At 44.6% G+C, this 14,437-nt stretch overlaps 1 protein-coding gene across 2 annotated transcripts in view; it reads left to right on the top strand.

The window, feature by feature from the left end:
* Window positions 1–482: 482 nt before the first annotated feature.
* LOC134407978 (carcinoembryonic antigen-related cell adhesion molecule 5-like) overlaps window positions 483–14,437 on the top strand; it is a 48,939-nt gene continuing 34,984 nt past the window's right edge. For both annotated transcript variants that reach the window (XM_063140019.1, XM_063140020.1), the window contains exons 1-2: window positions 483–641; window positions 5,271–5,648. In XM_063140019.1, coding sequence (XP_062996089.1) covers window positions 554–641; window positions 5,271–5,648 — 466 coding nt within the window. In that variant the 5' untranslated portion in view covers window positions 483–553. The remainder of the gene's footprint in view (window positions 642–5,270; window positions 5,649–14,437) is intronic.

Raw genomic sequence — 14,437 nt, 5'->3', positions numbered from 1 at the left:
ACAGACGTTTGGGACTTCAACTCCCATCAACCCCAGCCAGCGTGCCCAGTGGTGAGGAATGCTGGGAGTGGCGCTCCCAAACATCTGAAGGGGGCCACGATCTCCATCCATCCATCCATCCATCCGTCTCTCTTACCAGCCAAGTTCCTGCCTGCCTTCCCACCAAAGCGAGGGTCTCTCGGACTCTAGCCCCTCCCGAGGACTCGCCTCTCTCCGCCCATCTGAGCGCCCTATTGCAGCCTCCCTTCGCCTGGCCCGGCCGGAGGAGGGCCGCCCTCTTCCCCCCGAGCCCCGCCTGTGGGCTGCGTGCGTGGTGGCCGCGGGCGCCGAAGCAGCAGGAGCCGAGAGCCGGCGGCCGGCTCCAGGGAAGCCCGGCCCACGAGGAGGGCGGGGCGGAGCCGGGCGGGGCTGGGGCGCAGGGTCTCGCCCAGCCCGGCGCAGCGGAGGCTCCTTCAGGCGCCGAAAGCGGGCGAGGCGCACAACGGACCCAGGCGTCCGGCTGAGGCAGGCAGGCAAGCGAGCGCCCCGTCGGACAAAGCCCAGCTGCGCTACGATGGGATCTAGGCGGGAGGCGCCGCGACTTTGTCCCGCTTGCGGGGTGCCGGTATGGAGGGGCTCCTGGCAGGCAGCGCTGCTCGCAGGTGAGCGGGATCGGGGCCGCGGCGTGGGCGGGAGTCGACACCTGGTGTGCTTTTTGGGGTGGGGTGGGGTGGGGCGGGTAGCCACTGTTCTAGTTGCCCTGAAACCACTGAAAATCAAGGCACACGCAGATAAACGAGAGGCCACCCTGGGAAAACTTTGGCGAGAGTTCTCCCTTTGGGTGGCCTTCGACGGCGGACTGGGGGGGGGGGGTTGGGGACCCCCTCCCCACTTTCCCTCTCGCCTCCGGCCCCCACCGCAGTGGAATTATTTCTCGCATTCTTGATATCTGGTAGAGAAAGAGGCCGTGATTGCAGGCGTGACCTAACGGGCTGCGAGCCTTAATCTTTCGAAAGTCATTACAAAGCGGACCGTTCCGTTCACCTGTCGTCAAGAGGTCTGGAAGCCGGCCCTACCGTTAGGCAAAGCGAGGAGGCCGATTCAGACAGCTGCTTTCAGGTCCTGAAAGAGCTGCAAACTTCTGGATTATTTTTTATTTTTTTAAGTGATTATATTTTAGTGGCCCAGGAGGAGCATAGTCGCTTGTGGGCTCTTCTGCTTCAGGTGGCAAAAGAACTTGGCTGGCATTGAATACTCTGCACCTTGATTTGTGGGTGAGTGGGGGGCGTCATTTGTTGCTCTGCTGGCAGCAAAATATCTTGGGCCAGACGTGACACATGCCAGTGTCTCTTACTGGGCTGTAAATATTCTAGCGCTGGAAGCAGTAGCGCTCCCAAAGAGACCCTTTTCTTGCAGGCTGTAGCACTGGGGAAATCCCCGTTCCAAATTAGGGAGTCGGGCAAAGCTAGAGAGTGAAGAGGACTAAATTAAAAGGGAGCAAACACAGTACCGCTACGTACAAGAGAAAGAATGGGCTAGAGGTTCATAGATTAATCTCATATGGGATGGGGAAAGGAGGTGGGCATAGGAGGTCCTGTTCACCCTAGTAGCAGAATGAGACAATATTTGATGGGATTTATTCAGAGGTTTTGCCATTTATTTATTTATTTATTTATTACATTTTTATACTGCCCAATAGCCGAAGCTCTTTGGGCGGTTCACAAAAATTAAAACAACGAAGAGCATAAAAACAACCAACAATCTAAAAACACAAATACAAAATACAATATAAAAAGCACAACCAGAATAAAGCCACACAGCAAAAATTGATATAGGTTAAAATATGGAATTAAAACAGCAAAGTTCACATTTAAATTAAATTAGGTGTTAAAATACTGAGAGAATAAAAAGGTCTTCAGCTGGCGACAGAAGGAGTACATTGTAGGCGCCAAGCGGACCTCTCTGGGGAACTCGTTCCACAGCCGGGGTGCCACAGCTGAGAAAGCCCTCCTCCTCGTAGCCACCTGCCTCACTTCCTTTGGCAGGGGCTCGAGGAGAAGGACCCCTGAGGATGACCTTAAGGTCTGGGCAGGCACATATGGGAGGAGGCGTTCCTTCAAATAACCTGACTGCAAACTGTTTAGGGTTTTGAAAGTTAGTACCAGCACTTTGAATCGGGCCCGGACCTGGACTGGCAGCCCATGAAGTTGTAGAAGGACTGGCGTGATGTGGATTTATGCAGTCCTAACCTGTGAGACACCCCACCTAACTTCATCTAAGTCCATAGTGTGCAACTGGCATCCTGGCCTGAATTGCTGCCCTCATTCCATGGGTTCCCCAGCCTCCTGCCACCAAAATGTGTCCCCCAGCAATCCTGATATTGATTTCCCTTTCCTTGTAGAAAAGAATGATCAGGATCACTGGGGGAGGGAGTGGAGAGAAAATGTTCATCTCCTCCTTCCCCCACTGATCCTGATCCAGATTGTGATTTCCCTACTGGTGCTAGCAGTGAGGAAAGAGCAATCGGGATGTGGAATATGTGTTTGTGTGCGGATGCGTATCAACAGTGCATGTGGCCCCCAGAGTTGAAAAAACGATGCACTCCTAAAGGGATTTTTAGCACTTTCTCTGGGAACCCGTAGCAGATGTAGTTCCGCAGAAACAGGTGGAAGCAGCTCATTCAAGAAGCAAAAGAGTCTTGCAAGCCAAAGCAGATGTGGTGTGGAAGATCCATGACCGAATCCCTGGCACGCCCTCCTTCAAAGCTATTGCTTTACTTCATACGAGCCGTGCCGCACTGTTACTTTAATTAGGGTGGAAATGATGGGGGAAATAGTGTTTTTAATTACCCCTGCCAAAAAAAATATATTTCTGTTAGGCTTCCTCGGGAAAAGAAGAAAACATCACAAGATCACACCTTATGTTGTTATTTCATCTGGATCCTCATAATACAATTTACTGTCTTTCTCTTGATGTTTTTATCTAGCGACCTTTGGCAATAGGCAAATCATATTTACAGGGTGATAATCAGCAGTGCTGTGTGTGCCCTGCACGAAAGTAATTATAATGATACACCAGGGCAACCCAAGTTCTGTGCTGATAAAAGCTGGATTCCGTGACTTGTATCAATAGTGCAAATTAAGTATATTTTAATAGGCCCCTTTATTTTGCATAATTTATTCTGTTCCTGCGTGTCATGCGGAAGGACAGTGTGTTACGCAACTTCTGTTTCTTTCTGCACTTCCAACTTAACGCATTGAAAAAAACTGAGTGCAAAACCTGAGAAGTCCATTCTGCCGAGTCTCTCTCTGCCTATTCTACTAGGCAGCTGTGGCTTTGCACTGACTTCCAGCCTCACTCCCATGCACTGAGAGAACTGGATATACGCTCAGCCCAATACGATAACTGAAACCTGGCAGTTTTGGGGCCACGATAAGGGTGGCATTTGGAGTGCTTAGGGAAAGGAAAGGAACCTCTCGTGCAAGCACTGAGTCATTACTGACTCTTGGAGGGACGCCAGCTTTCGCTGATGTTTTCTTGGCAGGCCTTATAGCGCGGTGGTTTGCCGTTGCCTTCCCCGGCCATTATTACCTTTCCCCCAGCTAACTGGGTACTCATTTTACCAACCTCGGGAGGATGGAAGGTTGAGTCGACCCGAGCCGCTGGGATCGAACTCAGGCCATGGGGAGTTTCAGCTGCAGAAACTGCTGCTTTACCACTCTGCGCCACACGAGGCTCATGGAGTGCTTAGGACACCATGCTCTTATGCACTGAGATGCGTTAGCACACATGCAAGCCTCTCAGTTTGGGGAAAGACATGCTTGGAAATCTAGATAGACTGAATCAGAATTGCTGCTAGGTGTTGAAAGGATCTTGAGACTTGGGCCATAGCTAGACCTAAGGTTTATCCCCGGATTGTCCAGGGGTCAAACCTGTTCATCTAGGTGACACACAGGGGATCCAGTGCTCAGGCAGGGGCAAACCCTGGATGATCCCAGGATAAACCTTAGGTCTAGCAAGGCCCTGGGTCTGGTATAGCACAGTAGAGCAGCTTTCCTCAACCTGATGCCTTCCAGGTATGCCGGACTACAATCCCATCACCTACAACCCACATGATTGTCAGCCATGGCGGCTCGGCCTGATGGGAGTTGTAGTCTGGCACACCTGGAAGGCTCCAAGTTGGGAAGTCTACACTAGGGCCTCATCTACACCAAGCAGGATATGGCACTATGAAAGCAGTATGAAAGTGGTATATAAAAGGCAGGAGCCACACGACTGCTTTATAGCAGGATTGAACTTAACTGACAACTGTTGGCGCCCATTGACGCATGCTATATACCACTATCATAGTGCTATATCCTGCTTGGTGTGGCTCCTGTCTTTTATATACCACTTTCATACAGCTTTCATAGTGCAATATCCCGCTTGGTGTAGATGAGGCCTACGTGGTTCTTTTTCTGTGAGGGAACGTTTCTGCTTCTCTTCCTTCTTCCTACTAATTAGGCAAGAACTAATTATCTGGAGAGGCAGAAAACCCCTGACAGTGGTGGCATGCCCTCTTTTGCTCTTAGTTCTTGCAAACAGGAGATGAGGTGAGACAGGACTTCTTTGAAAGTACCACTTCAGACTGGATGTAGAGAAACATATCCAGTCTGAAGTGCGATTCTTCCTATAAAAAGATCCCTGCACACAGAAAACTAGACATCAGGAGAAAGCATTCCGGCCTTGTCTTCTTCCCAATTTGCCTCTTCTCTTGTGTGTGGGAATTATTTTTAAAAAGTGTTTTGTTTTGTTTTAATAAGAAGGAGCACTCCATCATGTGATTTTGTGTTACCTCATGGTGCTGATTTAAATCTACACATTTCTGTATGGTTCAACATATTGATTGGAGGCTGAGTTTAGCTGTCTTTGTCAAGATGTTGAGTTGATTTCATCATTTTATAATAGAATGTATTTATTTACATTCCATTTTATGTATTTATTTACCTGCTCTGGGCTTCCTGCGAGGAAGGGTGGGGTATGTATAAATAAATGTTTTTATTAAGTCTTTATTATCATTATTGATTATCTTCACTGTTGTCATCATAACCAATAGCCTTGACATGGCAGTTATATCCTCACTTTGTTGCCTACATACTTTTCGGAAGCATGAGACACCTGTATAAATTAGGTATTTTGCACCTTAGAGCTCTATTAAGAGATTAATAGTTAGTGTGGATGATCCAGTTATTGTTGTCTTCATGGGCCTTTGGCTTGAAGTGAAGGTTTCTCTCTTATTCTCCACACTGCAGCCTCCATCCTCAGTTCTTGCTTCCTGTTGAATCAAGCCCAGAGTGGGAGCTCAACGGAAATCTCTGTCACATGGAAACCACTCGAACCAATACAAGGACAGAATGTGACCCTGACGCCCGGAGAAGGCTTGGAAAACATTGTCTTTTGCAACTGGTACCGAGCGACGACAACTGATTTGGAAAAGCGGATCTTTGTCTATTACCTACCTCCCAGTCCTCTAGGGCAGATTAATGGAGCTGCCTACACTGGGCGGGAGACAGGGAGCCCGGACTGCTCCCTTCACATCAGGAATTTGACATCAGCTGACACTGGAAACTATACAGTAACAAAAGAAGGAGCTGCAATTATGATAGGACATGCAAACATAGTGGTCTCAGGTATGATTCACTCAATTCATTTAGCCACCCCTGTAGAGCTGTCACCTCTCTTGAGACAAGGAGTGGATGAATCTGTCAAGTTTGGTTTCATTCCGTTTCTCATTTTTTTCTAGCCATCAGTTTGTTTCATCCCATTTTCACATTATTGCAATTTTATATATATAAAAAATATGCATGGAAATTCTTCCATATTTTTGTGTGCATTTCCAAAATCTATGGTTGTTTGCACATATGGTTCCTAATATACACATTTTTTGCCAGTAGTTTTCATAAGTTAGTTCCACCAGTATATGCATTTCTGTACAGATTTTTGTTTAAAAAACAACAATATTGAATATTTGGGAAAGTGTGAATATGGAAGGATTTATTTAGTTATTTATTTACTGCATTTATATACCGCCCCATAGCCGAAGCTCTCTGGGCAGTTTATAAGTGTGCTTTGTTTCATGGGGGTTGGACTCGATGGCCTTATAGGCCCCTTCCAACTCTTATGATTCTATGTATTAATTCAGGAAGTACAAATTAATGCAAACTGAATGAATTCCTCTAACCATCCTGAGCCGAGACTGAAGCTAAGGAGTTATGAGGATTTCCTTAAATACCACCACCACCACCACCTTGCTCCATTTTCTCATCTGCAGAGACACAGGTTGTCCCCATGCCATTATATGTATTTCAGAGTACGTATGCCTAGCCACGTCCTCCTTCAGCTGTCAGTTCTCAGGCGAGGTCAAGCAAAACTGGGCAACATCCAAAATCACCTGAAGAAAGAGAGAGAAGACATCTCAGGATGTAGGAAGGAAGGAAAGGAAAGGAACCTCTCGTGCAAGCACTGAGTCATTACTGACTCTTGGAGGGACGCCAGCTTTCGCTGACGTTTTCTTGGCAGGCCTTATAGCGGGGTGGTTTGCCATTGCCTTCCCCAGCCGTGATTACCTTTCCCCCAGCTAACTGGGTACTCATTTTACCGACCTCGGGAGGATGGAAGGCTGAGTCAACCTGAGCCGGCTGCCTGAAACCAGCTTCCGTTTTATTCTTTGGAGTAGTAGGATTTATTCTCTGAGACATCTTTTCAGAGATCTCTGCAGGCTATTTACTCATTTTAACCCCTGAAGAAGACCTAGAAATTTATTTATTTATTTATTACACTTATATACCGCTCCCATAGCCAGGGCTCTCTGGGCGGTTTACAGAAATTCTAAAATTGAGATAAAAACAAGTATACAAAATTTAAAACTCTAAAACACAGAACATACACACATAAAGCATTAAAAACTGTTTAAAAAAACCTAAACATGTGGGTGATTAAGATGTGCCGCCATATGCCTGGGCAAAGAGGAAAGTCTTAACCTGGCGCCGGAAAGATAGCAGCGTTGGTGCCAGGCGAGCCTCGTCAGGGTAATCATTCCATAGTCTGGGAGCCATAAATATATGCCATAAGGCCAATATGCACTGGGCTACTTCAAAGAATAAAACTTCATTGTCCTACATCCTGAGACTTGTTTTCTGTTCTTCAATGAAGATATCAGGCAGGGACATGAGTTACCCCTGAGCGCCCCCTGTCATTCTCTCAATAAGGATGGTAAAAGAGAGGTGAAACTGACAATTTTCTGCAGCTTTCCCTGCATGTTCAGGTGCAATTGGAAATTCTCCTCCATGTTAGTGACACTGTAGCACAGAACCAGAAGCTGGTAGGGATCCCAGGTGAACTAAACCGCAATAAAGGAATGGGATCTTGTGACTGTGGTGTAAGGATCACACTTGCCATAGCTATTCAAGCATTGCATGTGTCGGGGGCCCATTTGCTAAAGGTGCCTTGAGCTCCCCAGATTCATTATTGAAAAGAAGCTGATTCAATCAAGCAGAGAATGAAATCCGTTGGCGAACCTGTCTAAAATAGTTCTTTCTTTTGAGCAAATAGGTATGGGCATCAAATATATGAAGTATTTATAAATATTTATGTTTGCACATGGGAGAAACCGTTTGCCATCATTCTGGTCTCATGGGAATGGGGGTTAGGCAGGACAGTTCTTTCCCAGGCTTCACATTTCTGACACCGTGAGCTATCAGTCTTCTCTGATGAAACTTGTCAAAGGGTGTCTTTCTTCATGGCAGGCTCAGCTGAGATAGAGCTGTGTCTCCACCACGATAGATTAGAGGACCATCAGAATGTTTGGGCTTCTGTGCAGTGATAAGGAGGTGTGATGAGGAGTGACCTGGAGGAGGATGTGTCTAAGCTGTGGATGCAATCAATACCTGCTCCTGCACTTGAACAAATTGGCAAGGTGGATCTATACAGGTTGGCATGCACTGAGGCAGTTATGCAATCCTACAAGTATGTTGAGCAGTGGTCAAATGAAGGTGGGTTGCTTGCAAGTTAAGCTTCCTTCAGCACATGATAAACTCTGCATAGATCCTTCTTAACCCTTATTATCAGCACGTTAGTTTAGCAGTGTGTGGACTGGGCCACGTTTCCTGTCTTGCCTCTGGAGCAGGCTTGGTACATTCACACAGATCCCTTTTTGGCTTTATTGGAGATCAGACATTTGTTTCATCCTGAGTGGAAAACTTCTTTTCCTATTTGCAATGATCCATTGTGGTGTAGTGGTTAGAGTGTTGGACTGGAGCTCAGGAGATCCAAGTTCTAGTCCCTGCTCACTGGGTGACTTTGAGCCAGTCGCCGACTCTCAGCCTAATCTACCTCACAAGGTTATTGTAAGGATAAAATGGATAAAATGGAGAGTATTAAGCTGCCTTGTGTTTCTTGCAAGAGGAAAAAAAGGTGTGACATGAATGTAATTTCAAAATGAGGTACCATCCAGTTTGAGACCCCTGTCTTAATCAGAGAGAGGCAGTTTACACATCTCTTTCCATGCTGCAGGATATTTGTTTCTGGGCATTCATTGAGCTTTCAATCTACAATAAAATGATGCTCTGGTTGATTAACCACATTCCCAAATTATCAGACAACTTTGAAAGTGCCAGTTAAGATTCTAGCTTGAGATCAGATTCAAAGCTCACAAAATACCTGAATAACATACTTTGCACTACCTGGAAATGGCCATGTCAAGGCCAACCAACATATCCAAAGTGGCATGTTGAGAATGAGATGGAATTAATACGTGTTGCAGTAGACTATGCGCTGGAATGGTTGCCAGGTTGCTCCATGCATCCCCAACCTTTAGTACAGAGTGTTCCAAAATGGATTGAAAGTGGTGTGGTCAATGTATAGCGAGTTGCATCTGGTGGCCGTGATCCAGCAACCCTCCTAAAACAGGTAGAAGCAGAGCTGGCTCCACTATGAAATAAGATGAAGACGCTATCTCAGGCAATGGACTTTGGGCTCCATTCAGGGTGACAGACAGGGAGGGATAGATCTGACCCATGTGGCACAATCCTCAAGGAACTTGTCCTGCAGAACATAAAACCTCTCCTGGATCAGACAAACGATCCATCTAATCTAACCTTCCCCATCCTCGTGCCCTCCAGTTGTTTTGGACTACAACTCACAGGATTCCCAATCATTGTTCATAATGGTTGGGTGCTGATTGGAATTGAAGTCCAAAACATCTGGAGGACACAAGATATTTGGGGAAGGCTGATCTACTCCAATGTCCGGCTTCCCAGAGTGATCAACCAGAATCCTCCAGAAAGCCCTCCAGTTGGGCTTGAAGGCAATAGTTCATCTCAACGACCAGCTATTGACATATTCATTGTATGAAGATATAATGGTCTTTTCCTTTAAATAAACAAGAAATGTTTATATAAATTAGATGGACATGGGAGAATGTCCCAGTGGACTGTGCCCTCTGTTACTTAAAAAGGATATTGCTTTTCAGAATGTCGGTCTTTTACACCAAAAATGTATTGAGCTGGCCCAGGTTGGAAGAGGTTGTGTATTAATATCCCAAGAAGAGTTAAATGCAGTTTGCTTAATTTGGTTAGCAGAGCAGGGGTCCTGCTAAATTAGAACATGGCTGTGTGCATGATCGTGTACACATGGAAATCTGGATTTTAGCCTATGCATACTAATAAACAATGTATGCCAAATTTATTTCTGATACTACAGTCCACCTATCTCGTTACAATAATGCCTGTTGTCAAATTCTGCTATGCTATTTTATACAAGCTGTTGCAACTTAAATTGGCATGACTGGAATTCTAAAAAATCCGTACACTTAGCAGTGGGTTTTTCTTCGATAAACAATAAAATATGGATATGAGGCATCTGAATGTAAATATGAGCTTTTAGAAGCTGCTTTTGGTGCATATGTGAACCACTTTAAGGCCTTGCAGTCAGATCAAATGCATGTCCATAACTTGATTTCTCATCGTTTGCTTACTGAAAGCTTGATGACGTTGCTGAAGATGTGAATTGAGTCCACTGAAAATCATTTTGTCCCACACTTTAATTCTATGAATGTTTAGACATGGCTGGTAGGGGAATGTTGGGAGTTGTAGGACTTTTTACTGTCTAAACATGCATGGGATTGTACCCTAAGGTGATGTGAATTGATATGAAAGTTCTGTCTGTGACGGTCATTCATACATGCAAGATGTCGCTCATGTTCTAGTCATTAAATGAAGAGTATGCATGTGTGAACGAACCCCAAACATTATTTATAGGGGATTATTATTATTATTATTATTATTATTATTATTATTATTATTATTATTATTTATCATACTTATACCCCGTTCCTCAGCCAAAAAAAGCTCTCGGAGCGGCTTACACTTAGCAAAAAAGACAGTCCCTGCCCTCAGGCTTACAATCTAATAAAGACATGACACACAAGGAAAAGGAGTCAAGGAGGGAGGGAGGGAGGAGAGAGAAAGAGAGAGAGAGAGAGAGAGAGAGAGAGAGAGTCCAGCAGGAGCAGGCCCCGATGTTACTTCTGCCTGCTCCTGTCCCCTCGGTCCTTCTTCTTCCCCACAGGGCCAAGATGGCAGTTTGCCCTGTGGGGGGGGGGGAAGAGTCCAGCAGGAGCAGGCCCCGATGTTACTTCTGCCTGCTCCTGTCCCCTCGGTCCTTCTTCTTCCCCACAGGGCCAAGATACCACCTGGCAGATTCCTTGGAAGTGGTTTGATTGTTTTTTTGCTTGTTACTACATGGCTATATGACTCATTTGCTTGGTTTGAAATGGTAGTTGCTACACTTTCCCAACAAATGTTGGGGCAATACCCCTGCCCTCGTTTGGCAGGGAAGGAAGTTGATGTTGTTTCTTGTTTATTGGAATCTCTCTAATTTTAGACAGGCAATATGATGGTCACAACTTACAGTTGATTTGAACAGGGGCCGCAGAACAACAATAAAAGAGGCAAACCTCAAAACTGTGCTGAAATGTTTAAGGAATTTTAATAAAAAATGTGCATCGCTTGTCAAATTTTGATGGAAAACTGCTTCAGTGCCAATGAAAAGATAGCAAACCGTAACTCAAATGACGTACTGTAAAATTATTCATGATGCAAATTCTGTGTAATGCACACAGTTGCTGAACACATAATCAGAACTAGTTTTAGTTGTAAAATTTGGGCTGCAATCCTATGCACACTTTCATGGGAGTAAGCTACATTGAATACTGTAGGATTTAAATCTGAATAGGCATGCATACTAGATTGCACTGTTAGATTAATCATTATTTATTTATTTATTACTAACTTCTCTTAGGCACCTTTCTCAAAAAAAGATTTTTCGATTCTAAAAAGTAGAATTAAAACATACAAAACTTAAAACTGCTATAACAACCATTACATAAAACAACAAAAACGTCAATGACTCCATAAACAGCTCAACTGATGCATTAAACTGTACAGCACATATCATCAAATGCCTGGAAATAGAGGAAAGACTTTTCCTCTATTCCCTGGTGCTGAAAAGATGACAATGCTGTCAACAGGTAATCCTCAACTTAATGAAATTGGCCTAAATGTATAGTAGAATTTAAACAACAAACAATATCAGAATTGCTTTTAGTTTTGGCTTCAAATTATGTATCTTCTGCATAATTTATGGAATGAATAATTTTATATTGGCCTTCCTCAACCTGATGTCTGCCAGTCCAGGTGTTTTGGACTACAGCTCCCATGACCCTTGACACTGGCTGGGTCTGTTGGAAGTTGTAATCTAAAACACCTGAAGGGTACCAGGTTGAGGGAGGTTTTTTCATACTCGTCATTTGAATTATGGTTTTATTTTATTTTTTTCACGGCATTGAAGCAGATTTCTATTAAATGACATTTCTCTCTCTCCTTTTTTGTTCTACTGTTTTTGATGCTGGTCTTTTCCTTTATTTTGTCTAAGCAGGGTGATGCAGTCTACTTCAGACACCAGATTTTGGGCTGTCATTAAAAGGCAGCCTTTAGTCAGTAGATGATTTCATTTTATTCTTACACGTTAACCACCGTTTGAGTTGCTGTTTGAATTTTCTCCCTCTGGTTTCAAAATGTCGCATTGCCTCTGGATGTGTGGCGATCGTCCATAATTTCATTTCGTCACAAGATATGCCTTGGGCTTAATTTTATTAAGTTGGTTATTGGACTAGCCAACACCACTCTTTTTCTTCTCTCCCATACCCACACCACCACCAATAACACTGTGTCTTTTCCACCTGTAGAGATTTTGCCCAAGCCTATTGTGTCTGTTTTCCCAAGCCATTTCTTAATGGAGAACAGTGACTCTGCTAAACTAACTTGCGGGACCACCGATAAACCTGTGGATATCAGCTGGTTCTTGAATGGAGAGCCTCTCCACAGTAGCTCTCACATCCAGCTGCTTGACAATAATCGGACTCTTTTCATCCAAGACATTGACCGCAATGATGCTGGGCAGTATCAATGCCAAGTATCCAATCCAGCCTCCAACGAATTGAGTGACATCCTAAAACTTATTGTGTTCTGTGAGTATCTGGCTCTCACCACCATCAGTTCGACCTGTCCCAATTCTTGCCTTCTTTCCTATCCTGTGGTATACTGTCACATCTGTGCCTCACACCAGGTGCTTCCATTTTTGAAAAGGTTATTTTTCTTTCCAGTTCTTCAGAACTCTCTGTTTAGCCTCTAGGGATCTTCTACATCATACCTGGTCAATGAGTGAAAATAGGCCTGCTGTGCTGACCATGTATAGAAGTTGGTTCTTTCTCCTTGACAACTCAGTCCCAATGGTTCAGGAGTTAAGCTCATTTATACTTCATTTTTTCCCCTTGTCCTCTCTTTTCTTCATGTGTTTAAATTGGGGAGAAGGGCCTTTGAAGGGAGACAGTCTCTTATTGGGCTTTCCCCTCACATAGGCAGCACCTGATATAGCAATGCTTCCCATGGAAATTTTGATGGAGCCCCAGTTTTCTCTGTGTCTGTCAGCCCCTGAAGTTGAACATCTGGATTGAATTGTTGCTTGAACTGCAGCATGCAAATGCGAAATCTGTTTGATGGGGAAAAAATCGGCATCCTTTAATAGTCTTGATTGCCATGATTGTTGTAACTTTTCCATGTTGGCAATATCCAGGCTGCAAATCAATGTGCAACATTGGCTCAGTTCAGACAACACATTACTTTCCGCAGTGAGAAAACGCCACTCAACGGTTGAGTTTTTAGGGAGTACCCACCACACAACATGTTCTAATTCCACTGTTGTGGGACTGTGGACTCCCATGGAGTTGAGTAAAAAGCAACATGGTGTTTGACGGTTCTTCAGGCCTCTCTCCTCCTGATGGTATCTCATCAGCCATTGCTGCCAAAAAAACCAATCCCAGCAGCTCTCCCTCCTTTCTCCACTCTTGCCAGAAAACTCTGTAGCCAGTGGGAAAGGTCAACACAACAGGAAACTCCACGGAGCCCTCCACATGACACAATAATTGTGCAGGAACTCTCCTCTGCACAGTATGGATATTCAGTGTGGAGTGTTTTCCAAAAAAAAACCCTCCACCCCGGGGTAGATTTTCCCCTCCAGGCAAACAGATTTCTCAATGGTGGTGTAAAAACTCCACCATGGAGTTCTAAAACCACTATAGAGAAACGTGTTGTCTGAACTGCACCATTGGTAGTATTAGAATCCCAGGCTACTATTTTTATGTTTCTGATCCCAAACTAGTTTTATCACAACTGATAGATTTCGAGATGCCTTAAAAATATTAGTATTACATGAGAAAATGACTTCTTCAATGAAATTATAAGATATTGGCAGGAAAATAGGATGCCTGGTGTTAATCCAGACAAGTGAGACCTACAACAAATTGCTGCAGTGTATCCTCATCTCTTAAAAGGAGTGTTCCTGTTCAGGGCTTCTGCCAGCTAGCCATACCTTCCTTCAAGATTGGGTTGTTTTTGTGGGGAGAGGTCCCCCTTTGGTTGTGTTGTAATTATCTCAGAGTTCCCCTGGGCATGGTGATACCCATCCCCTTGTTTCTCAATGGCCCCATTTTGGGTCCAGTTCTGTCCACACTCACCACCTGAGTTTACTATTGAGGGAGTCATGTTGCTGCTCCCCTGAATGAAACAATAGTCTGAAAAGGAAGCAGAACCATACCTACTACAAGGCAAGCTTAGATGATAGACTTTGGATGCCATTAAAGATTGGCAATTCTGATGTATCTTAATTTTTAAAATTAAATATTTACCATGGACTACGGAAGGCAGGCAGCCTTTGGTGTTCTGTCTCACTCAGGCACCATAAATCTAGGACCTACACCGGAAGGAACAATGAAGCAAATTGAAGCAAGGAGAAATTTGCTTGACAACTTCCATCAAACTCTCCTTGTTTCTGCCTTAATTTAAACTAATTACCTTGGGTCAAA

The sequence above is a fragment of the Elgaria multicarinata genome, chromosome 13, assembly GCF_023053635.1.
Source record: "Elgaria multicarinata webbii isolate HBS135686 ecotype San Diego chromosome 13, rElgMul1.1.pri, whole genome shotgun sequence".
Taxonomy (NCBI): domain Eukaryota; kingdom Metazoa; phylum Chordata; class Lepidosauria; order Squamata; family Anguidae; genus Elgaria; species Elgaria multicarinata.
The sequence above is the reverse complement of the archived record's forward strand: the minus strand, read 5'-3'. Positions and strand labels throughout refer to the sequence as shown.